General features: G+C 47.6%; 1 protein-coding gene and 1 non-coding gene across 34 annotated transcripts in view; one reads left to right on the top strand and one right to left on the bottom strand.

Moving 5' to 3' along the window:
- KIAA1217 (KIAA1217 ortholog) overlaps positions 1–27,915 on the bottom strand; it is an 817,826-nt gene that overhangs the window by 36,946 nt on the left and 752,965 nt on the right. For 18 of the 33 annotated variants that reach the window (XM_069547449.1, XM_069547447.1, XM_069547448.1 and 15 more), the window contains 3 exons: positions 17,739–17,843; positions 17,205–17,254; positions 9,130–9,296 (listed from right to left, as the gene is read on the bottom strand). In XM_069547449.1, coding sequence (XP_069403550.1) covers positions 9,130–9,296; positions 17,205–17,254; positions 17,739–17,843 — 322 coding nt within the window. The remainder of the gene's footprint in view (positions 1–9,129; positions 9,297–17,204; positions 17,255–17,738; positions 17,844–27,915) is intronic. The other 15 variants (XM_069547450.1, XM_069547438.1, XM_069547441.1 and 12 more) reach the window with 1 other exon arrangement.
- On the top strand, positions 3,746–3,818 carry TRNAG-CCC (transfer RNA glycine (anticodon CCC)). Its single transcript has one exon. It is a non-coding gene; the product is annotated as a tRNA-Gly (tRNA).

The following is a 27,915-nucleotide window of genomic DNA, read 5'->3' as shown; positions in this document are numbered from 1 at the left end:
AAAGACTTCCCTGGTGGTCCAGTAGCTGAGACACTGTCTCCCAATGCAGGGGTCCCGGGTTCAATCCCTGGTCAGGGAACTAGATCCCACATGGCACAACTAAGAGTTTGCATGCCCCAACTAAAGATCCCACATGCTGCAGCGAAGACCTGGTGCAGCCAAATAAATAAGAAATGGAAGATATAAATGTGTTAAAAAAAAAAACAAAACACCTCAGATGATTCTAATGTGCCACCACAGTCAGAGCACTGTGGTCTAAGAACACTTTGATGGACAGATTACATCACTGTGCTGTGAGGTGAGTGGCACAGCCCTCCCTAACCCTTCTGCCCACATCTCCCAGACAAGCTCCAATAAAATTACGGTCCAGTCATCAGTGGATATTGACAGTGGCTATGAAGCCAGAAATTACTGCTAGAATATTTCAAATCCTTAAAATTGAAATTCCAAAGATGGGAGAAATGAAGCCCTGAGAAGTGAGGTGCCTTGTTCAGAGTCAAATTCAACCCAGTAATTTTCCAATCACCGTCTACTAGATAGCACTACACGGCAGTGTCTGCTATACTCCTGCACACAAGCAGCTTCTGGCACATAGCTGATGAACCCAGAACATTCAATGCTTGAGTGACAATACAGTTGACCCTTGAACAACACGGGTGGGAGTGCCTACCCTCTGCGCAAAAATCCAGGTATAGGGACTTCGCTGGTGGTCCAGTGGCTAGGACGCCATGCTCCCAATGCAGGGGGTCTGAGTTCGATCCCTGGGAACTAGATCCCTCATGCTGCAACTAAGGGTGTTTGCATGCCAGAACTAAAGATCCCACGTGCCACAACTAAGACCCAGCGCAGCCAGATAAATACATATTTTAAACAAGAATCTGAGTATATCTCTCTAGCCTGCCCTCCATACAGTTCCACATCTTCAGATTTAATCAACCTCAGATGCCAAGATTTCCTGGGTGGCTCAGTGGTAAAGAATCCGCCTGCCAATGTAGGACACGCAGGTTCGATCCCTGGGTTGGGAAGATCCCCTGGAATAGGAAATGGCAACCCACTCCAGTATTCTCGCCCAAAAAATCCCACAGAGGAGCCTAGTGGGCTATGGTCCCTGGGGCAGCAAAGAGCTGGACACGACCAAGCAACTGAGTGCACACTCTGAAAACCTACAGACGTATCAGAGGAACACAACTGCATATGATATTCAAATTACTCAACTGGTAACAGAGTCAGATTACGCTCAAATTATTCCACTTAAAGTGGAGGCAGGGAGAGACGGGCCTTGAGTTCCAGGCTGTATGATCCTCCCGCCCAGAAGAATGCCTTAACCCAGAGAGACTTTCCCATAGCACACTGGCTGGTGAGCGGGCCACAGTAAGTAAAATCACAGAGGAATACAGACACGCAGAGGTTCTGTTTCTGCTTTCCCTGGGCCCTCGACCCTCCTGTCTGGAGTTCTTACCACTGTCTCTAGGACTTGCTCCCAGAGTGTGCAGAAGGCAGTGCTAGTGCTGACTACTGCTGTATATGAAATAGACAACCAATGAGAGCCGACCGTGCAGCACAGAGCCCTCCTTGAGGCTCTGTGGGACCCAAACGGGAAGGAAATTCAAACAGGACGGAGGTGTGTACGTATAGCTGACTCACTCTGCCGTACAGTAGGAACAACGCTGTAAAGCAATTGTACTCCAATAAAAATTAATTAAAAAAAAACAGTGCTGAAGGTAGGATGTGTGTCAACCTCTCTCTCTAAATGCTTCGGATAAATCAGCCACCAGCACTTCAAATCAGTACATTTACTTTTTCTTAGCGGGGATTCTAAATTTCAATTTAAAAGAACTCTATTAAGATATAGTTTAGGACTACCCTGGTGGTCCAGTGGCTAAGACTCCACACTCCCAAGGCAGGGGACCTGGGTTCAGTCCCTGGTCAGGGAACTAGATCCCACAGGCTGCGACTAAAAAGATCCTACATGCTGCAGCTAAGACCTGGTGCAGCCAAATACATTTTTTAAAAAAGATATGGTTTACAAGCTTTAAAATATACCCATTTTAATAGTGCACAGGTCAATGAGTTTTGACAAACGTATACGCTGATGAAAGCACCACTAAGAACAGAGACAACATTTGTTCTCACCCTAAAAAAATCCTCAGCACTCTGCACTCAGTTTCCCGATCCCCAGCTCAAGGAAACCACCCACCTGCGTTTTGTCCCTTCTATTAGTTCTTCCTGTTCTAGAATGTCACACTCATGGAACCGTCCACTGTGAAACTGTGTGTATCTGGCTTCTTTCCGTCAGTATGTTGTTTTTGAGATCCAGCCATGCTGTTCGGAATTTTAGGGCCTCATTCTTTTCTATGCTTAGTGGTTTTCTATTGTATGGATTTAGTACGTCGTATGTACTAGCATTTTAATGTTTTTACATACTGACTTGACTGTGATCTTGCTTACATTCACTTATTCCTGGAAGCATCTTTTTTTGATTTGATATTACACAATCGTGATTGTGAAGTGATTTAATGCCAATTATGCTTTTAACTTTTCCATCCATATGCTTTTTCCTTTTGTCTTCCAGCCTTACTGCACTTGCTGGGACATTCAGTACAGAGTTAAAGAGAAGAAAGAGGAGGCTTCTTTGGCTGTGATCCCGATGTTATGGAGAATGTGGTTGTGTTTCACCACTAAATGTAACATTTTCTGTAGGATTTTCGGACATCCTTTATCAGGTTAAGGAAGTTTGCTTCTACTCCAAGAGTGCTGAGTGTTTTTATCATCGGTATTGAATTTTGTTATATGTTTTTTTCTGCATTTACTGAAATGATATGATTGTCTTCTTTATTCTGCGAAAAGGTCAAATACATTGAATCATTCCTGCCACCCCCCCCCCATATTAAAACCATCTTGAACTCCTGGGATAAAATCCAGGATAACATATTATCCTTTTTATATACTGCTGGATTCAATTGCTGATATTTTGTTAAGGATTTGTTACATACGTTTCCCAATGCTGGGGGGGCCGGGTTTGATCCCTGGTCAGAGCACTAAATACCACATGTTGCAACTAAAATGTGGTGCCCACAAATAAATAAAAATGTATGAACTAAACACTGAAGGGGAAAAAAAAAAAAGACTGAAGCATGGCCTTTCTCTGTCACTACCAAATGCCCCGAGCGATTAATAAAACCTCTCTGTGCTTGCTGGTCGAGGCATGAGCATCTCCCAGGACTGTGTGAGCTCTGGGAATTTTCTGGCCTACAGCCTCCTGCTTTGTGCTTGGATCAGTGGTCTTTCACAACACTCGTGCTTGGCCTATTAGTCGATGACGGATCCACAGACTGACGTAACTCTTTCTCAGCAGAGTTTCCTCGTTTGGTACTCGGCTCCCCAAATCCTAGCTGCATCTGCTCCGTGCCCTTAGCTGGTCACGTGATCAGTGCTCCTCTGGGTTTCTCTCTCTCTGTCCTGTGATCTAAGAAGTGTCAATAGGCAGAAAGCTGAGGAAGATAGAGGTTTTTGTCTCCTTTCCTTTCATTCTCCCAAGGGTCACACTCCTGTGCTGTCTGTTGGCCGATGCTGAATAGAGTTATTTCATGCATTTATTTTTCAGTGTTCCACTTGTCAACAGTAGAAGCGCAAGAACAGCTGTAGTTATCCCTACATCTCTAGAAATTTCAGTTGGTTGTAAATGCCGTGGCTTGATGGTTTTATAAAACTACTCAAAAATAAAAGTTAACTGGACCACGGGACTTCCCTGGTGGTCCAGTGGCTAAGACTCTGCACTCCCAATGCAGCGGACCCAGGTTCGATCCCTGCTCACGGAACTAGATCCCACATGCCTCAACTAAGACCCTATGTAGCCAAACAAATACATAAATATTTTAAAATTTTTAACTGGAGGAAATAAATTTCTGTTAGCTTCCCTGAGAAGGTAGGAAACTGCCTAAACCAAATTCCACTCACCTCAAAATGGACATGTGCCTCACATACTCACTGTGAGTTCTTAAGTAAAATCTAAGACTATCCGGCTTGCCAACAGTGTGGTTTAATTGAACTGACTTTGCTGTCTGGCAGTGACAGTAAATGGGCTGTACAGCCCATCAGGAAGTTTCATGATAGCCAGACCCCAGAATGACTCCTGACCAGGAGTTTTTCCCCCGTTCCCCCCCGGGCTGCAGGCAAGCAGGTAGAGGATGCCTGCTCACCAAGCAAATGATATCTGGGAGATGTGCCCCACCTTAGCCAGTGTAGGCATATCGAGGGCTTGATGCATTGCACGGTGGCCTGCCTGTCATCTCCTGTGCTAGTTCCATTTATTATTTCTGCCTGGTGGGGAGAAACAGGTCTGCTCAGTATGGGCCAACATCCTGCATGTTTTTCTCAGGGACACACATTCCCATGACCGTTGTTTTGAACGTCGGAAGATAAATGAGACCCCGGCACATTGCTAGGAGGCGCTATCTTATAAAAAGACACCTTATGATAACGGTGCTGAATTATATCGTTTCAAGCGCGAGGGCTCTGTGTCCTGCTATGTTTCTTTTTTATGTTGATGTTTTACCTCCTCCCTCTCTTGGGAAGACACGGTCAATTCTCAGTGGTCTTAAAAATGGAACACTGAGTTCAGAATAATCCAATTTTTAATTTATCAAGAAGCAGGGGGAGGAGATGAGAGACCAAGAAGAAAACTGTGGCAACTGGAGAAAGATGTATCCATCTCAACGTTAGGCCAAGTTCAAGTTCACAGAACTTGAGCCCTCTCTTCCAGAAACATCTCTCTCCCCTCAGCCCATAATGAGGGGCAGAACAGCAGTCACTCCTATGGGTACTGGATGATCTGGGTGAAACCTAAGGATTATGGCATTTTGGGACGATGATGTAGCTCATCACTTTTTTCCTAAATCATACCAGAAAGGGTAATAGACAAAGATGATCACCTTTTGAAGGGCACATTTGTTAGGAGCTAGGCCCTCCCCTGTCTCTTCCTGCTGTTTTCAGCTAGATGCAGGTGCAGCTCCTACCGGGGATGGGACCATCACAATATAGAAGGCCCATGTAGCTCCTATCTGTTATGAGTAAGTAGAGAACATGTCTGATTAGTCTCTGGCAAAGAGGTACATTGTTTAGAGTTAGGGCTTTGAAATCACCAAGTGCGTTGTTCGTGCCTGCAGGGTATTTCTGCTTCACTCCTTGTGACAGCTGACTGAGATGTCAATTTCCACGTGGCATCTCAATGGACTAAGAAGTCATAATGTCTGAGAGCAGTACTTCTCACCCTGGAACATTCTAGAGTCACCAATGTCTGGCCTTTGATCCACAGCCAATGAAGTCAGACTCTGGCAGTGGCGCTCAAGTATTGGCATTTTTCTGCAAGGCCTCAGGTGATTCTCATGGGTAGCCAGAATTAAGGACCGTTCTCTTAGACTGAAAATTCACATTAGCCTGGAGAGCAGGAAAACGGAGCAAAGTTCCCGTGGTTTTCTTCATCATCTCAGGCTCTTTCACCTCCCTTGACATTCTTTTTGCTGTATTTAAATCTACATACCCCATGGTGTCTGCATCGAATTTCTACTTCTGAGAATAATCCATCAATTTTGCAAATGAAATGCTCACACAGGCTATGCCTGACAGTCTAGGATTTTCCCATTGATTTAATTATCTAATTACTGGAGCCGGCTGCCAAGCACAAAAAAGATTTCATTCGTTTTCACTATTTTATAACACAGTTCAAAGAACATTTGAATTTCTAATTCAATTTTTGTTCTTTTGAGACTGTTCCGGAGTTTCGGAGCTCTCTAATGATAGCTCCATTATTGGGCTTATAATCACTGTGGGCTTGTACTTCCCTTTTGGTGTATAATACATGTGCCGAGGGGGAATTGGTGCTGAGATGGCTGAGTTATTCTAAACTGGTTTGGTCTCAAACAGACTCCCCTGAAAGCTGATGGAGGCACAGAGGATGCAAAGACTGAGGCAGAAACAAGAGCATCCAGGTTAGGAATCAAAATGCTTCTCTTTCCCTGAGTGCCTGCGCTTTAGAACTGCACCAGCATCTCAGCTCAGGAGCACACCTGGGGACTTCCCTGGTAGTTCAGTGGGTAAGAATTTGCCTTGTAATGCAGTGGATGCTGGTTCGATCCCTGGTCAGGGAACTAAGATCCCACATGCTGTGGAGCAACTAAGCCCGCTTGCTGCAAGTACTGAGCCTGCGTCACAACTGGAGTCCATGCACTGTGACAAAGGATCCCACGTGATGCAACTAAGACCCAGTGTGGCCAAATAAATTCCTTTTTTTTTTTTTTTAAAGAAAAGAGCACACCTGCTCCATGTTCTTTACTCCGAGAGCCAGGAAAGCTCGGGGGCAATTAAGGAACCTGAGTAATTAAGATTGTGACCCCGAACTGACTGTAGCACCTCTTTGAGAAGCTATGATTCTGCAGCTGAGCCTCCTCAGTTCAAGGGTTACAAGGAGTGGCAAGTTGTGGGAGGTCCCTCTTCACCTCCCGCCTCACCCTGAACAGAGGACCAAACACTGCCATCCACCAGCAGGGTGATGCCGCCACCCCATATATCACGGCCCCCGGTATCAGATTTGCCACACTTCACGGCAATTCCACCTCTGACCCCACACCAACAAACGCTCACTTTCGAAAGCAGTAGGAACTACCTTGCAAACGACATGTTTAGCACTTTTTTTCCTTGTGAGGGTCCAAATGTTTAGCCACTAAGTTGTGTCTGACTCTTGAGACTGCTGCTGCTCCTGCTAAGTTGCTTCAGTCGTGTCCGACTATGCAACCCCAGAGACGGCAGCCCACCAGGCTCCCCCGTCCCTGGGATTCTCCAGGCAACACTGGAGTAGGTTGCCATTTCCTTCTCCAATGCATGAAAGTGAAAAGTGAAACTGAAGTCGCTCAGTCGTGTCTGACTCCTAGCGACCCCATGGACTGCAGCCCACCAGGCTCCTCTGTCCATGGGATTTTCCAGGCAAGAGTACTGGAGTGGGGTGCCATTGCCTTCTCCGGACTCTTGAGACTAGGAGCGCACAATTTCCAATTTGACCAGCAGGTGGCAGTAAAAGGCAGATGCAGTGCAAGATGGGAGGCTGAACCTCCTTAAGCACCAGCAAAGAACAGGGGAGCTCACAGACACTTGCTGGCCTGCACACGTGCCCGCTGGCCTGCCCACGTGCCCTCTGGCCTGCAGATTATGAAATAATCGATTTTTAAATTACCTTCCAACACTTTTAGAATGAACTTAGATATTTTATATAAAACATCTGTGTGTCCTGTGACTTCCCTTTGGTCCAGTGGCTAAGACTCCGAGCTCCTAATGTAGGGGGTCTGGGTCCCATCCCTGATTGGGGAACTAGATCCCAGGTGCCAAACTAAGACATGTATGCTACCTGCTCAGTCACTTAAGTCGTGTCTGACTCTCTGCGACCCCCATGGACTATAGCTGGCCAGGCTCCTCTGTCCATGGGATTCTCCAGGCAAGAATACTGGAGTGGGTTGTCATTTCCTTCTCCAAGGGATCTTCCTAATGGAAGGATAGAACCCGCATCTCTTAGGTCTCCTGCATTGGCAAGTGGGTTCTTTACCTGGGAAGCACCAAGACTTGGTGCGGCCAAATAAATACTAACAAAACAAAAACCTCTATTTCCAGCTTCTCTTGAGATACTGAAACATCTAGAAACACTGGACTCTCATTTTACCAGGTTAAGAGCTGCCTGGAATGGAGTGGCAACTGTCCTTTAGAGGTGCCAACTCGCCACTCTCCCTCATCCACTCGCTTGCTTAGTTACTGCCTGTTCACTGTGGGCACTGAATTGTGCCACCCTGTACACTTCATTTCACTGCAAAGTCTTAAGAACAGCAAAGCAAGGAAAAGTGAATGCAGAGGATGGGGAACTTCCCCTGCGACGTGATTCAGGGAGGACTGAAGTGAACTTGTGTGGGAGGTCCAAGGGGTCTGGGACGCCGCCGGACTAGCCTTTGGAGACCCGAGCATGAGTAGTGTGATCTGTGATAGGGCTCAGGGCGGGCTCTCAAGCTACCTTCCCTTCTGTTAGTTCTCCCAGAGGTAGAGGACAAGGGGAAATCACTCTTAGCTTTACTCAGGTAGGGGGAAGTGGAGGGCTCATGCATGGCAAGCTGAAGTGTGAGAGCAGCTGGGGTTTGGAGTGCCCTTTCCTTACTGGACTCGCCGCACAGGAGCTTGCATGCCCGAGGATGCCACACCTGTGGCTACTCCCTGCTCCTGGACGCGTCTGCCTTTTACTAACGTTTGCTGGACCACGAGCTTCCTCGAAGTTGAGGAGGATGCCTGGGCATCATCTAAGCCAGCACTACATCCTCAGTCACCAGCCTACCCCCAGGGGCAGGGAGGGGTGAGGCTGATCCCTGGAGCAGACACATGATCTCATAAAGGTACACCTTCGCAGTTCCTTATTACCCTGGACCAGCCATGCCAAGTCAGATTTATGGGATTTATTCACCATGCCTGGTGACAGCAATTTTCCCCTGCCTTTTGATTCCCATGTAGTTCATATATTCCTAAGAATGGGAAAGGGAAGGGAAGTATTACGGAAGATGCACTATCCCAATAATAATGCAGTTTTTCTCAAACCATCCACGATGGCTCCTTTTCCTTATGAATTCACCCTCTTAAACTCCTAGTTCTGAATACAAAGGTTTTGTTTTTTTTTTTTTCCCTTGCAAAAACCCTGAGCTGCCGGCAGCACTTCCGCACGTGCTCACGGGGGAAGCGCAAAAGCCAAACCCTAGGAAGCAGGAAGACACGGGGCCCCTCTGCTTCCATCTCTCCTCAAAAAAAAAAAAAAAAAAAAAAAGGAAGAAAGAAGCAACAGATGCTTAATGGTTTTTTCATGTGTAAGAAGCACGCGCAGCTTAAAGTGGCTACAGACGGTCGTTGCGGCGGAAGGCTCTAGACCAAGATGACGTGTGTGAGAGCGGAGCCCAGGGTGTCACGGCGCCTGCACCCTGGCGCTGTCATCCCTACCAAAGGATGCTGCAGAGAACGCCACCGGGAAGATGCTGTGGGGCCAGGGGTGCGGGAGGCGGCGGGCGGGGGAGGAGCCTGTGTCCGAGGACACCGTCCCCGGAACGCGGGCCATACCTGGAGCTGTCGCATCTGCCGCAGCTGCAGCCTGAGCTCGGCCACGCTCCGCCTCATGTCGAGCAGGCTCGCGTGGACCGCGGAGGCGCTGGCGGGCGTGGGCTGGCCGGGCGGCCCCGAGGAATCCACGGCGCCGAGAGTCTTCCCACCGGAAACCTGGGGCATTCCTAGGAAAAAAGAGAGCGAAGCCCTGAGATGCCAGGAAGGGGCAATCAAAGCTGCAAGTCCCATCCCAACACAGAAAATGCCCATTCCCTCATTGTGAAAAAAAAAAAAAATCTTTAAAACGATATTGGCTCTCTAAAGGGCAAAAAGGGGGGAATTGGGTTTAAATAAATTAGGGAACATGCATCCATTGTTATAGAACGGAGTCTGGAGAAGTCATGTTCTACAAGTCTGGTGTTGTAAGAAGGGAGATTGCAGGGAGGTAGGTAGAACATGATGCCATATTAAAGAAGCCAGCTGTCTGTGTATCTTATTTATTAGCCTCACCATGCGGCATGTGGGATCTTAGTTCCCTGACCAGGTATTGAACCAATGCCCCCCGCTCCCAGCAATGGATGCACAGGGTCCTAACCACCGGACCATCAGGGAAGTTCCTACAATTTTATAATAGAAAAAATATTAATAATTTAGACCTCTGGATCCTAACACAGGGTAGTCATGTGACTGTTCCCTGTGGGCAGATAGAGCCCAAGAAGACCCACTTAGTTCTGGGCAGAGATTTGGCCAGTCACCAAGGGAAAGCTAATAAGGACTGGGTACTCTCCTGAGTCCCTTGGAATCTCCTGACTAAAAGCAGCAGGCCCTCTGCACACATCTCCTTTAGTGAGGAAATCAGGCATGCTAATATTCTTTGGGAGAAGAACCAAAAAAAGGCAACAGAGAGAAACCTTCCTGAACAGTTTCGCCACTGCCATAATTTTTTGCTCCCTGAGTCCAACTTAAATCATCCTCTTGCAGTTCCTAAGTGCATCTGGGAAGGGCCTGATTTGAGCAAGTTTGCCTTAAAAATGCCCCCAAGGGACATCCTTGGTGGTCTAGGGGTTAAGACTCCAAGGTTGCAATGCAGGGTGCGAGAGTTCAATCCTTGGTCAGGGAACTAAGATGCCACATGCTGAGTGGCATGACCAATAAAAACCAAAGTGACCCCCAAAGGATCCCCAGTAACACTCACAGGATCAGAAGGTGTGGGAATCAAAAGGAGACGCTATGCTAGTTCCTTTCTGTGACAATGCAGTTCTGTGGGACAGGCTTCACGTAGAGTAGACAAGGAATCCACAACACACACACACACACACACACACACACCCCTGAAAAGGCTGTTCAGTCCACATACACACAGACACACATACACACACACACACACCCTGAAAAGGCTGTTCAGTCCACACACACACACACCCCCACCCACCCACACACCCACACCCACCGCCGAAGAGGCTGTTCAGTCCTCCTTCCTGGAAGGGACAAAGTAGAAGGTTTGCCACAGCCCAGGCTGGCTGTGCACGGCAGAGCCCTCTTGCTGCCCTGTGTGCCTGGTGTGCTTACAGCACAGTGGCCCCTCCTTCCCCAGGACACACTGCCCCACAAGCCTCCACGAGTGGCAGCCATGGGCAGTGTGCCAGTGGGCATGGAGGTGCCTCCAAAGTGTCCTCCTACTTGCTTGGCCTCAGCAATGCCGGTGCAGAGCTGATGGGCACCACATTCCTCATCCCTGCCTGCCTGTCCCAACAGAACCGGTCTCCTAGCTCTTACGGCCCTCTTGGGGAGTCAGGAGAACAGATGGGAAGCTTTTTAAGAATTTACAAAGGAGCCCCAGCAGACAGTGAGCTTCCTGTTACCTTTATGAGCCCAACTGGTCCCTCATGTCATCACCAACAAAAGTTGGGCTGACTTTTGACCACTTCCCCTCCAGACAGAAAATCCCCCTTGAAAGAGCAAGATAGGGAACTTCCCTGGGGGTGCAGTGGTTAAGACTCCGCTCCCAACGTATGGGGCCCGGGCTCGACCGCTGGTCAGGGAACTAGATCCCCACGTGCCACGCAACTAAGAGCTCGCGTGTCACAGTGAAGATTGAAGACCCCGCGTGCCGCAACTGAGACCTGGCGCAGCCAAATTAATAAACAGTTCTACAGAAGAGCAAGATTTGCTATCTCTGCAGCTGCTCCAGAGAGTGCTCTCTAACCGTGAAGGTCTTCAGTGAAAGGACGTTCAGTAACATTTCCAACAATAACAGCTTGACCAAGTTAACACAGTGCCTCTGAGACCAAGTATTCTAAAGGGAAGACAATGAATTGGGAGTCTTTAAATCAGTCAAGTCACTTGATCTCACTCCATATCCTCAAGCAAAGGTGCACGTGTACACGCACACACACCACACAACCTCACTGGTACAAACGACAACATCCTCCAGGTGTTTCTCCAACAGAAACGACACTGCGCGACAGCCAGTTACTCCTGTTCCGTAATGAGAACTGTCCTGAGTTCCTCAGCCAAACGAAGACACACGTTCCTTCCACGATCTGCTTCTCATCTATTCGGAGGGCGCCAGTGCACCTCACTGCCGTCCTCCACGGAGGAGAGGCCCAAGCTTACTGCCATCTGTGAGAGCCGAACCCTGGTACCTGGCTTTAAAAATACCTCCAGAACTGAATTTCTCATGCTCATTTATACAGCTTCCTCGTCTCTAACCTCTCAATCCACTAAACCTGGCTTCTATAACTCCATCATTCGCTGCATTGACCCTTTATAAAATGGCCAGTGGGACTTCCCTGGCGGTTCAATGGTTAAGAACCCACCTGCCGGGGTCCAATCCCTGGTCTGGAGAGACCCCTCGTGCTGCGGGGTGACAAAGGCTATGCACCACAATGAACTGGGCTCGCGTGCCCTAGAGCCTTGCTCCACAGCAAGAGAGGCCACCGCAACGAGCAGCCCTCACACTCCAACGAGGAGCAGCTCCCGTTCACTGCAACCAGAGAAAGCCCGCGCGCAGCAACGGGGACCCAGTGCAACCAAACACAAACAAATAATAAAATAAAAATACAGTGGCCAGTGGTCAGCTGTCAATCCAACAGACTGGGTTGCCGCGGCAGCAGCCTGATGTGACGCTGGCCTCTGTCAGTCACTTCTTTTCTCAGAACTTTGAAACTTTCCTTGCCCTCGTCTTCTTCCCTGCCCTGTCTTGGTTAGCCTCTTTCCCGATTTCTTCCTCAGCCAGCCTTCTGCATCCTGGCCTGCTTCTCTTCTCACTGGTCATGGTTTCAAGGTCACGTCCATGACCACCACCCGCCAAGGTCCCCCACACCTCTGCCTCCAGCACACGATTCAGCCACATCCCCAGCCCTTAATGTCACTTTGGGACCTTTCCAAAAGCAGGTCAAATTCATTATTTCTACCTGTTTCTCCTCCCAAACCTCTTTCTGTCTCTCTTGAACTAATTTTAGCCAGTGGTCCTATGAACCACTCAAGTATTTAAACCAGAAACCCAGAAATCACTCTCAGTATCCACATCCTAGTTGTGTCTCTCCCTATCAGTTTCCTCATCTGTAAAATGGGTATAAGGGTGATTGTGCAGGATGATGGAATTAACACACATGGACTGCTCCACCCAATTTCTGACACAAAGGGCCCCCACTGCGGTTGTTGGGCTGTAATGATTATTTCTCTGGGCAGAGTGAGCGGTGAGTGGGAAGAGCCCCTGCTGGACGTCCCTCCCCACCTGGAGTGGCAGCAGTGACAGGCTGAGAGCGACAAGCAACTGCCCTGAAATCTACGGCTGGAGCTGGGTCTGGTGGGTGGGGACTCCAAGTGGTGAATGATGTTCCCCCTTCAGATTAGAGTCTCAGGACCTGGGATCCACTCTCTGAACCGACATGTGGGATGGTCACATTCTAGTCTGCGGAGGATGATCAGCGTGCAGGTCATTCTCGGCCCCTCCCTTCTATACACCTAGCCTTTTCCAGGCAACAGCCTCTTCTTCCTCTTACCAAGTCTGCTCTTAGGTAATTTACTTCAGCCGAGGTGTATCCTAATGTGGACTGTTGTAATAGGAAGAACCTGGGTTTAGGGGTTGGCCAGACTGGCTGAGAATCTTTTTTTTATTTAATTTATTCGGCTGTGCTGGCTCTTAGGCTGTGGCATGTGGGATCTAGTTCATCGACCAGGGATTGAACAAGGGCCCCTGGCATTAGGAGCGTGGAGTCTTAGCCACTGGACCACCAGGGTAGTTCCCTTGAGGTGTATCTTACTGTGGACTGTTGTAACAGGAAGAACCTGGGTTTAGGGTTGGCCAGACTGGCTGAGAATCTTACTAGCTCCAAGGCTAACATCTTCCTTACAGGGTTATGTGTTTAAACAATATAATACACTATAAAACACAGGTTATGACTTTGAAATGGGAGGTTCCTTCTGTTCTTTTATACCCATGGTAAACCAGATATTCCTAAAGTAACAGGAAGTCTGGGTTTCCCTTTTCCAGGTACCCTTGACCCAGGGAGCTCCTTGACTCACTACATAATTCCATGTACTTGTCTACAGAACAGGGATAACACTTCCTGTCTTGTCGCTGACCTCCTAGGATTCCGGAAGAATTAATATATTTTTGTACACCATACAAGGCTGCTATGGCAACGAAAGCCCTGTGGACCACGGGTAGCTCTGACACATCACAATGAGAAAGGCCAGGCTCTGCAGAGACCCAGGGGAGCAAAGCCATGTGCGTGTTGCCGATGGCACTGCAAATTGGCTCGGCCTTTCCGAAGAGAAAGCTGGCAGCGTGTCGCCAGCGCTCCGCAGCTGTTTGTCCCTTTGGACTTATTGATTCCACTTTGGGAAATGCATTCTGAGGACATTACACCTGCTCCTTCCCTCATGCTTCAAAAAAGACACTGGCAAAAATTTTCAAAACAAAGACATGAAACAACCTTTCTTTAAAGGGACTGGGGCACCTTAACACAAAAGGATGAGACATCAGGACAGGCTGGTGGGGCACACTGATGTCCGTCACGTGTGTGTGAATGTGTGTTCAGTTCCCTCATCTGGAACATGCGTGTGTCTATCCCACGAAGCGGCGTCAAGGGTTAACACGTTCAGGCATAGAAACGCACTCAGAATAAATATTGCCTGGTACATAGGAAACACTCACTCAATGCTTCCTTTCTTATTTCATCCCAGTGGCATGGTGGTAAAAGAATCTGCCTGCCAATGCCAAGAGATGCAGGTTTGATCCCAGGGTCGGGAAGATCCTCTGGTGGAGGGACTGGCAACCCACTCATTCCTGCCTGTAAAATTCCACGGACAGAGGAGCCTGGCAGGCCACAGTCCTTGGAGTTGTGAGTCAGACACTACTGAGTGGCTAACACACACACACACACACACAAACACCCCTCCCACAGCACCGCCCAACTGAGCGACTAACACACACACATACCCCAAAAGGGAAATGCAATAAAGAAGGATACAAATAGCAGGTGCACACTGATTACAGTGGTTTTGGATATCAATCATTTCCAGACTAGAAGCCAGAGGAACAGAATGTTCTGGTGCCTGTTGAATGGAAGCACCCCGACTTTATCAGATGTAACAGACATACAATACTGTGTAACTTTAAGGTATGCGACGTGTCGATTTGATACACGTGACGTATGGCCATAGGATTATTACCTATCAAACACGTTCATCCTGTCACATAATTACCATGTCTTTCTTGGGGTGAGAACGTTTAAGATCTGTTCTCTTGGCAACTTTCAAGTGTCCAGTTCAATACTTTTATCTACAATCACCACACTGTACGTTAGAACTTACTCATCCTCTAACTGGAAGCTGGTCCTTTTTGACATCTTCTATGTCCCCCACCCGCAGGCAACCATCCGTCTGCTTTCCGTTTCTGCAAGGTCAGTTGGTGCCTTTCCCCCCACATAGGTTCATAATCAGAAAGTAAGTGAATAAATATCTCCCAAGCAAACTGGCAGGTGCTCTGAAGACAGGCTCAGCAGCAGCCACAAAACAATTCTCTGGCTGTGGTCAAGGTGACTCGTTGATTTCTAAGGAAACCAACCAATCCCGTGAGGACTGGGAAGGCTGGAAGAAGAGCAGCCCTGCCGGCCTCAGAGCTGAAGAGCCTGAACTCGGTTAGGGCGGAATCAGGACTAGCAGACATCTCAACATAAGGCCCCAGTTCCATTCTGCCATGTCCATTCTGCCATGCGGCACTAACGCCACCTGTGGCTTTCCCCCAGTTAGGGGTTTCAGCCAGCATGCTGTGTGCTCCTTGAGTAATTTAACAGCCAAATGTGTCCCTGGTAATGATGTCTATTTCTAACCCAAGGGAAAGGAAGACATCATATTCTTGAGAGAGGCTCACTTTGAGTCCGCAGGATAAGATGGCTATCAAGTATACATGGACAGGGACTTCCCTGGCGGCCCAGTGGCTAAGACTCTGTGCTGCCAATGCAGGGGACCCAGGTTCAATCCCTGGTCAGGGAACTAGATCCCACATGCTGCAACTAAGAGTTCCTACATACTGCAACTAAAAAGATCCCACGCACCACAGCTGAGACCTGGTGCAGCCAAACTAATGAGTAAGTAAATATTGAAAAAAAAGATCAAATGAGGCCAGACCACCAGAAATGCACATTTTATATTATAAATATACATATATATACCAGGACACTAGTGAAGTCAACAGGGAATATAACTCAGGCCTTTTTGGGGGAAGTGAAAGTGTTAGTCGCTCAGTCATGTCCAACTCTTTGTGACCCCACAGACTGTCCATGGGATTCTTCAGGCAAGAATACTGGAGTGGGTAACCATTCTCTTTTCCAGGAGATCTTCCCGACCGAGGGACTGAACCTGGGTCTCCTGCACTGCAGGCAGATTCTTTACCGTCTGAGATACCAGGGTCAGGCCTTTGAGGGGAGTGCTGGCATTCAAAAGCAGACCTTGTTCCAAGTACACCTTCTCCTGCCTCGACCCCTGCGGGCTCCCTATCAGCTCATTCTGCTTTCTCATCTAGTCACATCCTGCTGCTGCGCTGAGGCCCTTCCCCAGTGCAGAACCTTCTACTGCCTTCCCTGTGCATTTAGAATAATATCTGCATTTCTCACCACGGCACCTGTAGCTGCTTTGGTCTCTACCTGGGTGTCTCTCCCCTTCCCTCCTCATCCTTTTGGCTTCAGTTTGTGTTACTTCCCCAGAGAAATGGCCTTGGTCAAGTCTAGCCCTGATGGTTAAACATTCATCCTGCTTTTTAAAATTTACTTTGTTGAGTATCCAGTGGACGAGCCTACATAATTATATCAAGCCAATTATGAAGCCAATGATTTTCTCTTCTTAATTAAAAAAAAAAAAAGTTTTTTTTTTTTAAGAGTCTGAGTTTTATGTATCAGCTTTCCATTATTTTTTGTTGGGAAACTCATGATGCCCAGTACCATCCAGCTCCCTGTCCTGAGGGATATAAACCAAGGATGAAAGCGGTAACAGATGGTATGTCATCCCATAGGTTCTGGACCATTGTGTTTTTGTTGGTTCTCGTCTCTACGTCTTGCACTTTTTCTTAATGTTTAGACCCTGGTTTGATTCTTGAGCTTCCCTGGTGGCTCAGCTAGTAAAGAATCTGCCTGCAATGCAGGAGACCTGGGTTCAATCCCTGGGTTGGGAAGATCTGCTGGAGAAGGGAAAGGCTACCCACTCCAGTATTCTGGCCTGGAGAACTCCATGGACTGTATAGGCCATGGGGTGGCAAAGAGTTGGACACGACTGAGCGACTTTCACTTTCACTTTTCATACATACAATGACCTGTCCCAGATCCATTTTCTGCATTGGGTTAGTGGGTAGGCAGCCCTGTCCTAGGGTGCCCACTGTCCTTACCCAGTACCAAGCACATAAGTATTTGTTGAGTAAGAACCCCATCAATGAATAAATGAATGAGGAAGTGAATAACTGAAGACAGAAGGGAGAGGACGAATGGCTTAGTCCCAAACCCCACCTCGAATTAATCACACAGGTGACATAGGGAGAGGTTAATATGTCAAAGACAGCTCCCAGGCCTCCTGTGAGACTGAAGAACGCTTACCTGCACCATCTGTTTGGTTCTTACTGGCTGCGGTTTTCATCATTTTCTCACTGAAGGAAAGAAAAAAGAGAGTCAGCTCTGCAGTTTCCAAAATGCTTCTCTTCCCCGCTCCCATTCACTATTCCAAGCAATCAGCGGCAGCTAGTGATGGTATCAAGCAATGAAGGTATTCCCGCATCAGCACCAATATTGGCCAGAATGGAAAAGGCTTCCCAGGTGTGCAGCAGAGGCGCACTCATGACTTTTGGATGATGGAGGATGTGGAGGTGTGCAGGGGGCGGTGGCAGGCACTGCGCAGTGTCCACAAAGCCACATGCACTGGGAAGCCCATTTACCCTTCTTGGGCCAAAGTGGTACCTTCGGCCAAGAATTACTGGAAAGACAGACAGACAAACAAACCATGATTCATAGAGACGTGGGTATTTTCAGCCTTGAAATGATTACAAGAAAACGATTGGAATGAATGCATGATCTTAATCATTAAAGAGAAACAGATTGAATTAATTTTGAGTGGGTTTGCTTTCTTCTTTTTACCTAGAGGCATCTTTGCTATTACTTGTAAGGGGCCCTTTAAAAAGCGCAGACTGAACAAGGCCAGTTAAACTGGCAATCTGTTTCTCCATGGCTTGCATTCTCTCTCTGTAAAACAAGAGAATTGTTTGTTAAAGCCGTGTTGACTTTCAGACTGGTTTGTCGAGGGCAGTGATCATCTGAGGGTGATAAAAGGTTCCACCTTCACTGAGCAGGCCTCCAAAGTTCAGCCCCACCTGGCTTGGAGAAACAAATGAGCCTGCAAATCCCCGCCGAGTTTGAGTTTGAGATCTGATGGTCAGAGACGAGTATTAACCCAATGATCTTACTAAAAAGACCCGGAGAGACTGGCAGAGGCCTCATGGAAAACAGAAAAGCTTCTCCCTTGGAAATAATTCTCTTTGCACGTGTTTGTGCTTTTGAGCCTTCCTGCCCTGCTTTTGCTATTTGTCCTCTGCACAAGAGGGGTCCCAGGCCAGTCAGGGGAGGGAGTGGGCCAGGAACACACACTTTCAAGCTGTGCTCCTTCCAAGGCTGCCAATTTTGGTGTGAATGATGGAGACCCTCATCGTGGTGCCTGGAGTAGGACCTGCTGCACAGCCCAAGAGTACACAAGTAACTGTCTGTTGACAGCACAGGAAAGTGTGACTGAAATCAATGTCTTCACACTAGAGGGAAGAGAGTCCTCAAATCGATGCCATAGGAATCTGAAGGCTTTTACGGATCCAGCAGGAAAACAAGTACCCCCACCAACTTGGTTATCTCAAGACACGAATGAAAACTCTCCTCAGTTTTTAAATCATGCACAGATACTACGCCTCTCTGTTCAAGGCTCTCCAAGGCTACATACGATTCATTCGGCTTCTGAAACAGGCTCACATTTCTGTATGTCAGAGCAACAACAGTGTCACGGAACTATCACCGTTATTTCCAACACATTACAGTCACCATCACAGAGCGACCTGTGCTGAGGACAGAGTCAACACACAAGTCACGGCACAAACCCAGCTCTTCTTGCTCAGTAGTTCAAGAGAATAGAAGAACTACAACAGTGTGGACGCCTGGACTGCCATCGTCCCCTCACCAGCACGTGTCAAGCCCCAGCCCGGGGCAGAGACGCGACCCCCACTCTTCTCTAGGGGTGGGGGGCATCTCAGTCCCATGGGCCTCTTGGAGTGTGAGCAATGATGAAGATTCCTGGGTGACAAACAGCACATTCAGACACTGTGGCTTTTAAATACAAGCCAACCACTTTATCTGGTACCCAGTGGAAAAGGCCATGGTGGTCCGTTCTTTCACTTGAACAAAACTGGTTATGTTGGACTTCACAAGAGATGCTACATCTGTATCTTGAACTTCAAGGCAAGTAAGAGGATTTTCAAGAGTAATTTTGCTCATTCACAGTTTTCTGGCTTTGTACTTTGCCTCTGGAATATAACCCTCAGTGATGTAGCAAACACTGAGATTCATTTCACAGTTATAAGCTTCTGACTTCAGAATTTCACGCATTTTTCTTTAGTTTACAATGAATGGTTATGTCACAATATTGAGTTTCTAGGATGTAAGTCATGCAGTCTGGAGGATTAATGGTTGTCAACCCGCCACGGGGTGGGACCGGGTGGGGGGGAATTATTAGTAGTAGGATCTCTCTCAAGCAGTGAGCAGAGATATGCATCTACCTGGAGTGACGTTCCAAGTGTTTTAAACCTCTGAGCTGTTGAGCATTTTCAGTCATATGTATGTTCTCAGCGTCCTGTCTGCCATAAAGCCGTGCATGGGGCAAAGAGAAAAATTAGTAAGAAATCCCACTCAAGAAGGCAGGTTAGGGACTTCCCTCGTGGTCCAGTGGTTAGGAATCCACCTTGCAGATGCAAGGGATGCAGGTTTGATCCCTGGTTGGGGAGCTAAGATCCCACCTCCTATGGAGCAACTAAGCCCACGCGCCACAACTAGGGAGTCCACGGGCTGCGACGGAAGATCTGCGCAGTGGCGATCCCGCGTGCGGCAACTATGACCCCGACACAGTCAAATAAACAGTTAATAAACATAAAAAGAAAAAGAAAGAAAACAGATTAATAAATACCCATTGGAGATCCGAAGTTTATCAGACCCCAAGTTGCAAGGTGCCTCAGGACTGATGGGGCGGTGGCTGGTCTCCACATGTTGGGCACACGCACATGCGTTCTGGGTGGACATTGTTCAGAGTCCCCAGTCTTCCCATGGTAATGCGGGAAGCCAAACTCGTGATGCCTAGAGCAGGGGTGCTCTCAGAACTACCTTGAGAGGCACTAGTTTACCCCTCTTATTCAATCCTAGGCAAATACAAAGGGTTTCTTTTCAAGTGGGAAAGCAGGGACTTCCGTGGTGGTCCAGAGGCTAAGACTCTGTGTTCCCAACACAGGGGGCCCAAGTTCAATCCCTGGTCTGGGAACTAGATCCCATATGCTAAGAGCCAGATGGGAACTAGATCACATATGCCAGAACTCAGAGGGTCAGCATGCTGCACCTGCCTCAACTAAGACGCAATACAGCCAAGTAAGTAAATATATATCTTTACAAAGTGGCAGGACATTCTTTTGGTTAGGAAGAAGCTTAATGGATTCTTTGAAGCTGCAGTGTGGGATACAAAGGCATGGTGACAAGCTAACTGCCCCCAGGAGACAATAATATCAGGAGATGTTAGCAGTAGTAAGTCCACAGCTACAGAGAATGAGCAGGAGTCCCCGGGGCAGAGAAAGGGCAGATGGAGCCCAGCGCTGGCCTAGGCACAGCGCTGATTAGGGCTACCTCAGTGTTCTCTCTGGTCCCTCTTTGGTCACCAGCTATCATGACCTGTCTAACAAAGCACCAGAATCCATCCAGATTCAGCAGATTCATCCCCAGGGTGAGAACTGCAGGATGGTACAGCACACGTGGGTCCTCTCAGAGAGGCACCCACAGGGCTTCCCACATGCCTCTGGCATCCTCCTTGGCTCAGCTGGCACTTGGCCTCTCACCGTTCTTACCCCAGACAATGCTCTTAGGATGAAGAGAAAGAAAACCCCCGAACGGCACCCCACTCTCCTGACTTCTAGGAATGACGTGGACATAGGCTGCAGAACTGCCTGGAATGAGGGTCTAGATGTTTTGGAGCAAAAATCCTGCATTCAGTCCAGATATGCACATGCTTGTCCTTCTGTTTGCATCTGTGAGGACAGGACTGGAAGCTCCTTGGGTGGCCTCCTCCAGGCTATGTCACCAGTGGGGTCACCAGGAAGGAGATAAGATCCATCAGAACGTGGAGAGCTCAGTACTCTTGAGCTTGACGGCCGAGGAGGGAGCGATTCTCTCCCCGTGCCCAGCAGACAGTGCGTGCCCCGGGCGCTGCGCAGACTGCTCGTGCGTGTTCCACTTTCTCGGCCAAAACCACTTTACAAAAATACAATTCTTTTGACACATGGTAATGAGAAAACTTTTCCCCTCCTGTTTAATCATCAAAGTGTTTCTGGTTTCAGGATTCATTTGAAGGAGATTATCTGATTTATAAATTCATAAATAAGATTGTCTTTCCATTTCATGGCTGGTAATCTGGAAACAATTTTATGGTTTAACTAAATTACAGCAACTGGAAACTTCGGCAGCCTTCTCCCATGATGAAATGTTATGGAGTATGTTTTAAATGTGAAAGGGGGAAGAAAGAGAAATGCAGTGGAAGAAGAGAAATTGAAACAACCCTGTCATTTCACTGCAGTGGCAATTTTGTACGATGATCATCAGAATATTAAAGATGCTCAAGCTAATTCTTGCCAATATTGCTGGTTTAAGGTATTCCAGGGTGGGTATAATTACTGTTGAAAAGACGGCTTAAAAGTGATTTCATAGACCACTTTATTTCATTCCATAAACCATATTTATGTGATTAGTATGTACGGTTAACTAGTCATTTAGTGTTATAAGTCAGCCTGGCTCAATGAATCTTCTCGGGGCCCAAGCATAATATTAATAAAAAATTCAAATCCAATCCAGAGAAAGTGCTGACCTCAGTATTAAATTCCTGCTGCTACAACCAGCTTTTTCTGCAAGTCCCCTGTCTGTCTGTGAAGATGGAGCAAAACCCAGACTGCTCGTGGTCTGCTCTCTGTCTGCAGAGTCTAGAAAAGGGGGTAATGAGCATATCCATTCATACAAGTTTTTGATTCAGCGTTTTGTGACTGGGGACTTGTCTTTGGACTGACCGAGGCCTCATGAAGCCTGAATTAAGTCTTTATCATTGTGCATCTAAGTAAGTGAATGGCTATTAAAAACCCAGGAGTATGACACTGGTAATTTCCCTATAATGAATCCTTAAGAATATGTTTTTAAATATCCAAAAGAAGTGTTGGGAGCTGGCTGATAACAGCCTACCGAGCTAATGTGACTGAACTCCCAGTCCTCATTCACCTGGGCAACCGGCTACTAACCTTGGAACCTGATGGTACAGGATACTCAGTATCAACTGTAGTAACCAGGGCTGGCTTTTCTGAGAGTACTAACTAGGTGGTTCTCTGTTCACTTCTAGTTCTAATATTTTATGATTTTTTTTTCTGGTTCCTGCTCATTCCTTGTTATCTCTCTCCCCTCAGAAAGTTATAAATGGTTAGTGAGTCACCAACAAACATTTCTGGGCACTTAATATGTGCTAGGTGCCATGTGAGCCACCACACACCCAGCAGTGAATCAGGTATTATCATCCTTAAGCAATACCTTCCTCTCACAAAGTCCATTTTTTTTCTTGGGAGCAATCGAAGTGACCTAAAACCCTTTCATCTTGGCAGTGCCAACAGCGTTTTCCAGAACCGAAGAGTGAACAGGTTTAAAGCAAGGCTGTGCCCTTGTTTGTTCATGCCCTGATGCTTTGGCATGAGAGGAAAAAATACCGGAGTTATTAAAGACACTGTTTTTAGATGAGTTCACCAGAGCCCTGGAATTCAAATGATCTGAATTTGTGGTAAAGCTTTAAATAAAGGACTCTGAGCCATGAACTCAGTTCTTCTGCCCAATGTGAACCTTTTGGTGAAAGGGCCGGTAACTAAAGACATACTTCCAAAAACGCCCAGCAAATTTGACTTCTCATGGAAACACCTAGATTTATGGAGGATATTGGTGGAGTTGGTGATATCTGAGTGGGGCTACCATGGCAAGTACCTGTAAGTATCTTTGAGGTCTTGGTACTGTCTGGGCGCCACTCCACGCTCCTTAGGAATACTGACCACATCGTGCACCTTTGTTCGCATCCTCAGTCCTTAGAGGAGGAGGACTGGGCACGCAGAGGGTCACGAAGAGGTGCTGTCTACAACCCTGGCACTGAAGGCTGCTCTCTCTCCCTTGCCCTAAAGGAGAAGAGGGCTCTTCTGCTTTCCCTTTATCACTGCAGTCCAGCATCTGTCCAAACCCTCCACACCTCCCCCCCGCTTCTGCGTTCTGCATTATTCATCCTTCAGTTCCCTACCAGCACTCAGGACATTCCCTCACATCCTCGTATGACTTCAGCGCAGAAAGCTGGCCTCCCATCTGCCACCCCCCAGACCATCACCTTATGTAGCTTCAGTATCCACACTGATAACCCTTTCAGCAAGTTGGCACCACAGATCCTCAAACTCTTCTTCAGACATCCCCTGACCTTAAAATCCTTACTCAGTATGACTTTACATTCTGGATTTGAAAACTCCAAAATCGTCTTTAAAAACAGCAATCTTTGGGGAATTCCCTGGTGGTCCAGTGGCTAAGACTCTGAGCTTCCAATGCAGGGGGCCTGGGTTCAATCCCTGCTTGGGGAACTAGATTCCACATGTAACGACTAGCAGATTCTGCATGCTGCCACTGAAACATCCCACACGCCACAATGAAGATGGGAGATTCTGTTGCCACGACTAAGACTGGCACAGCCCCACCCCTCCACACACAAAGAACAACAAACTCTGGTTGTCTTCTGTTCTCTTGGTAACACAGACCAGCTCTGTGCCTGCATGCTGGCCTTTCCTCCTCCATCCCCTGCCATCAGTACTGTCTGGAAGTTCCTTTCAATTTTCCTGCTGTTTACCCGGCGGACTCCTCTCATACTCTCCGCTGTCCTGACCTCTATCTCAGCCTCGCTGTCTCTCCGCGGGGATGACTTTGCTCCTGACTGACTGAGGAGCGGAAGAGAGGAGACGAAATGGACCAGCGTGGGGCAGTGAGTTTGAGGGCAACAGCTGCTGGAGCATCAAGGCATCTTTGGATACAGATCTGCGAGCATCCTCTGGCGTCCAGTGTGGAGTGTGACCAACGACATCAATAAGACTCCAAGACTTTCAGCCCAAGTACTGGATGAAAGAAGCGGTCATACCCAAGATGCAAAGACAGGAGTCCAGAGTCAGGAAAAGCCCTAGCAAGTTCCAAGGCAGGAAGCCAGTGAACGAGTTCATGGCAGGGGACGTAAGAGGCTGAATGAACTCGGCACACAGAAGCAGGGCCTGCCTTCCCTCAAGGGGCTTGCACCCCTTACTAAAAAGAGGCACCCCTTCGCTTACCCTCTTAACCCAACAAGAGCCGCATCCCGCCAGACACAAAATTCTAGGCTCACACACTTTTCTAGATGGAGGGAACTTACTTTAGACCCCCAGTTTTCTTTCCACTGTGGTTTGGTGATCTCGACCGAAGCAAAGGAAAAAAAGAAGGGAAAAAAAAAAAAAAAGGTGTGACGGGCCCGGAGGCCGTGCAAAGCTCAGACACACCCAGGCCTGTGTGTGGCAGGATCACCCATTGGGAGAGGGCTCTGCCCAGCACAGCACTGCACCTGGAAACGCTCCAGGTCGCCTCTAATCTATTTCACAACTTCCTTTCTGGGCGGGCCGCTCTGGCTGAGACCAGAGCACAGTCCCAGGCCAGCTCGTGAACACCCCGTCCCCAAATGGCCCGCACAGCGATGCTCCTCTGTGTGAAGCGGCTATGGCTTCACCGCGTTGTGTCACAAGGTTTTGTGTTTCTTTGAAAACCTTTTTATGCTCTACTGGAATACAGCTGATCAACAATGTTGCTGTGATAGTTTTCAAGTGGGCAGCAGAGGGACTCAGCCATACATATACAGGCAGCCATTCTCCCCCAAACTCCCCTACCTAGCCTGCCACATACACAAGGTCTCTTTTTTATGGAGAACTTTGCAGTTCACAAGGTGCTTCTATACCCGTTTTTATTTCAACAGGACCCGGAGGAGGTTCTGTTGCCATCTGGATGCCGACTAGAACCCCAGTCGCCATCCCCTGGTTACAAGGACACTGAGGCTTCCTGCTCGACAAGGACCCAGGGCAAGATGTAAGAAAACACAGCTGGTCTCCTGCCCCCCACCCCGCCTCCAGGGCTCCGCGCTAGGCTCTGGGCCGCCGCCTCCCGTGACTCACCCACTGTCTGGGGTGAGGCTCCACTTCCCGAGTGAGAGCCCTTGCTCGCTAGGGCAAGCCTCTACCCTGCATGAAATCACCTGCTTTGCATTTTCTTTCTCTTACCTGAGGGCAATTTTTAATATTCCTGCTCTGGAAGTGACATTTTTTTTTTTTTTCGGTACAGGTACAAAACAGAATGAATAGCTGTTTGTTCCTATTCTGGCTGCCTGATCACAGGCCTGTATTTGACCTTCCAATGAGTGTCAGAGGCTATAGGGTGAATATGGTCACCTGTGAATAGTGTCAGAGGCTATATGGTCTTTTGAGTGACCCTAAGGGGGCTATGGAAGGAAGCTCCCCACTCCCACCTGCTTTAAAAAAATATTTTTTTTATTGTATATTTTCTTTACAATGTTGTGTTAGTTCTTATGTACAGCAAAATGAATCAGAGATATATATATATATATATAATATATATATATATATATATATATATCTCCCCTCTCTTTTTTGGATTTTCTTCCCATTTAGTCACCACAGACCACTGAGTAGAGGTTCCTGTGCTGTACGGAAGGTTCTCATCTGTTAGCTATCTTATAGAGAGTATCAATAGGGTATATATGTCAATCCCAGTCTCCCAGTTCATCCTGATCCCCTCCTTTCCCCATTGGTGTCCATACATTTGTTCTCTACGTCTCTATTTCTGCTTTGTAAATAAGATCATCTGTACTGATTTTTTTAGATTCTACATATTATACGATGTTTTTCTTTCTGACTTACTTCACTCTGTATGACAATCTCTAGGTCCATCCACATCTCTGCAAATGGCCCAGCGTCATTCCTTTTCATGGCTGAGTAACATTGCATTGTACATACGCACCACGTCTTCTTCCCCCTTCCTCTGTTGGCCACTGAGGTTGCGCCCATGGTGTGGCTATTGTGAACAGTGCTGCAGTGAACACTGGGGTGCATGTGTCTTTCTGTACTTGCTTTTGATCTGCAAAATCTCAAGGTGGACTCCAAAGAAATAAGATAATGATTCTTAGGGAAAAGCAGGAAAGCATTTCCTGTTCTTGGCCTCTCTTGGGTTTCTCTCTCTCTTGTCTTCTTAGATCCCTGTGCTTGTTGGAAAAGTCAGGGCACCCAGCCTTCATGACAAAGACCAAGAAACCCCGAGCTGCATGAGAGTGAAAACGGCATTTGACCCAAGAAGCAGCCATCATTGGTCCTTTGAGAAATGTCCTGTTTCTCCTTCTGAAAGTCTGCAAAAAGAGATTATTTCCTTTCACCCTACACTGTTAGTGGCAGTGTCAATTGGTGTAACCAGTTTGGAAGACAGTACAGAGGTTCCTTTGAAAACTAAGTATAGAGTTGTTATATGATCCAGCAATCCCACTCCCTGAGCATATATCCAGAAGAGACAACAACTCTAATTTGAAAAGATACATGCACCCCAATGTTCCGAACAGCACTACGCACAATAGCCAAGACACAGCAGCAACCTAAATGTCTGTCAACAATGAATGGATAAAGAAGACACGGCACATATACAGTATAACAGAGTATTACTCAGCCATAAAAAAGAATGAGATACTGCCTTTTGCAGCAACATGGACAGACCTAGAGATGATCATACTAAGTGAAGTAGGACAGAGAAAGACATGCCATATGATATCACTTGTACATGGAATCCAAAACACAACACAGGGGCTTCCCTGGTGGGCCAGTGGCTGAGACTCCATGCTCCCAACGCAGGGGGCCCGGGTTTGATCCCTGGTCAGAGAACCAGATCCCACATGCCGCCACTGAGAGTTCACATTCAGTGACTAAAAATCTCACAAGCTACACAGAAAGATCCTGTACACGGCAGTAAAGAGCCGATGTGTTGCAGCTAAGACCCAGTGCAGCTAAATAAATAACTGGCAAAATATGACACAAACAAACTTATCTACAAAGCAGAAAGGAACTCACAGATGTAGAGAACAGACCACTTATGGCTGCCAAAGAAAAGCAGGGCTGGGGGAGGGATGGATAGGGGAGTCTGGGATTAGCAGGTGCAAACTATTATAAATAGGATGGTTAAACAACAGGGTCTTGCTGTATAGCCCAGGGAACTGTGTTCAATGCCCTGTGATAAGCTATATGGAAAATAATATGAATCACTTTGCTGTAGAGCAGAAATCAACATAACATTGTAAATAACTCTACTTCAATAAATTCTTAATGGTTTTTAAAAAAGACTGGGTCCCTTCAGCTCCAGAGACAGAGAGAGAGGAGGTGTTTACTGGCAATACACATTGACCCTATAAGAGTCAACGCAGACTTTTTAAGACCCACAATTTTTGGAAGTTCAAAATAACGCTTGCTGCTGCTGCTAAGCCACTTCAGTCGTGTCCGACTCTGTTTGACCCCAGAGACGGCAGCCCACCAGGCTCCCCCATCCCTGGGATTCTCCAGGCAAGAACGCTGGAGTCAGTTGCCGTTTCCTTCTCCAATGCATGAAAGTGAAAAGTGAAAGTGAAGTCGCTTAGTTGTGTCAGACTCTCAGCGACCCCATGGACTGCAGCCTACCAGGCTCCTCCGTCCATGGGATTTTCCAGGCAGGAGTACTAGAGTGGGGTGCCATTGCCTTCTCCGAATTAATGCTTAGACCTACCTGGCTATAATTCTGAATCATTTCATTTATGAACAATAAAGTCCCCAATTCAAATAAAGACAAGTGTCATCTCTGTGAACTCCACCAGACAGCAGCACAACTACTCCTAAGAAAGGCTGGATGGTTGGGACATCATGGCGGCCCCGGA

This window comes from Ovis canadensis, chromosome 13, assembly GCF_042477335.2.
Source record: "Ovis canadensis isolate MfBH-ARS-UI-01 breed Bighorn chromosome 13, ARS-UI_OviCan_v2, whole genome shotgun sequence".
NCBI classification, from domain to species: Eukaryota; Metazoa; Chordata; class Mammalia; order Artiodactyla; family Bovidae; genus Ovis; species Ovis canadensis.
The sequence above is the reverse complement of the archived record's forward strand: the minus strand, read 5'-3'. Positions and strand labels throughout refer to the sequence as shown.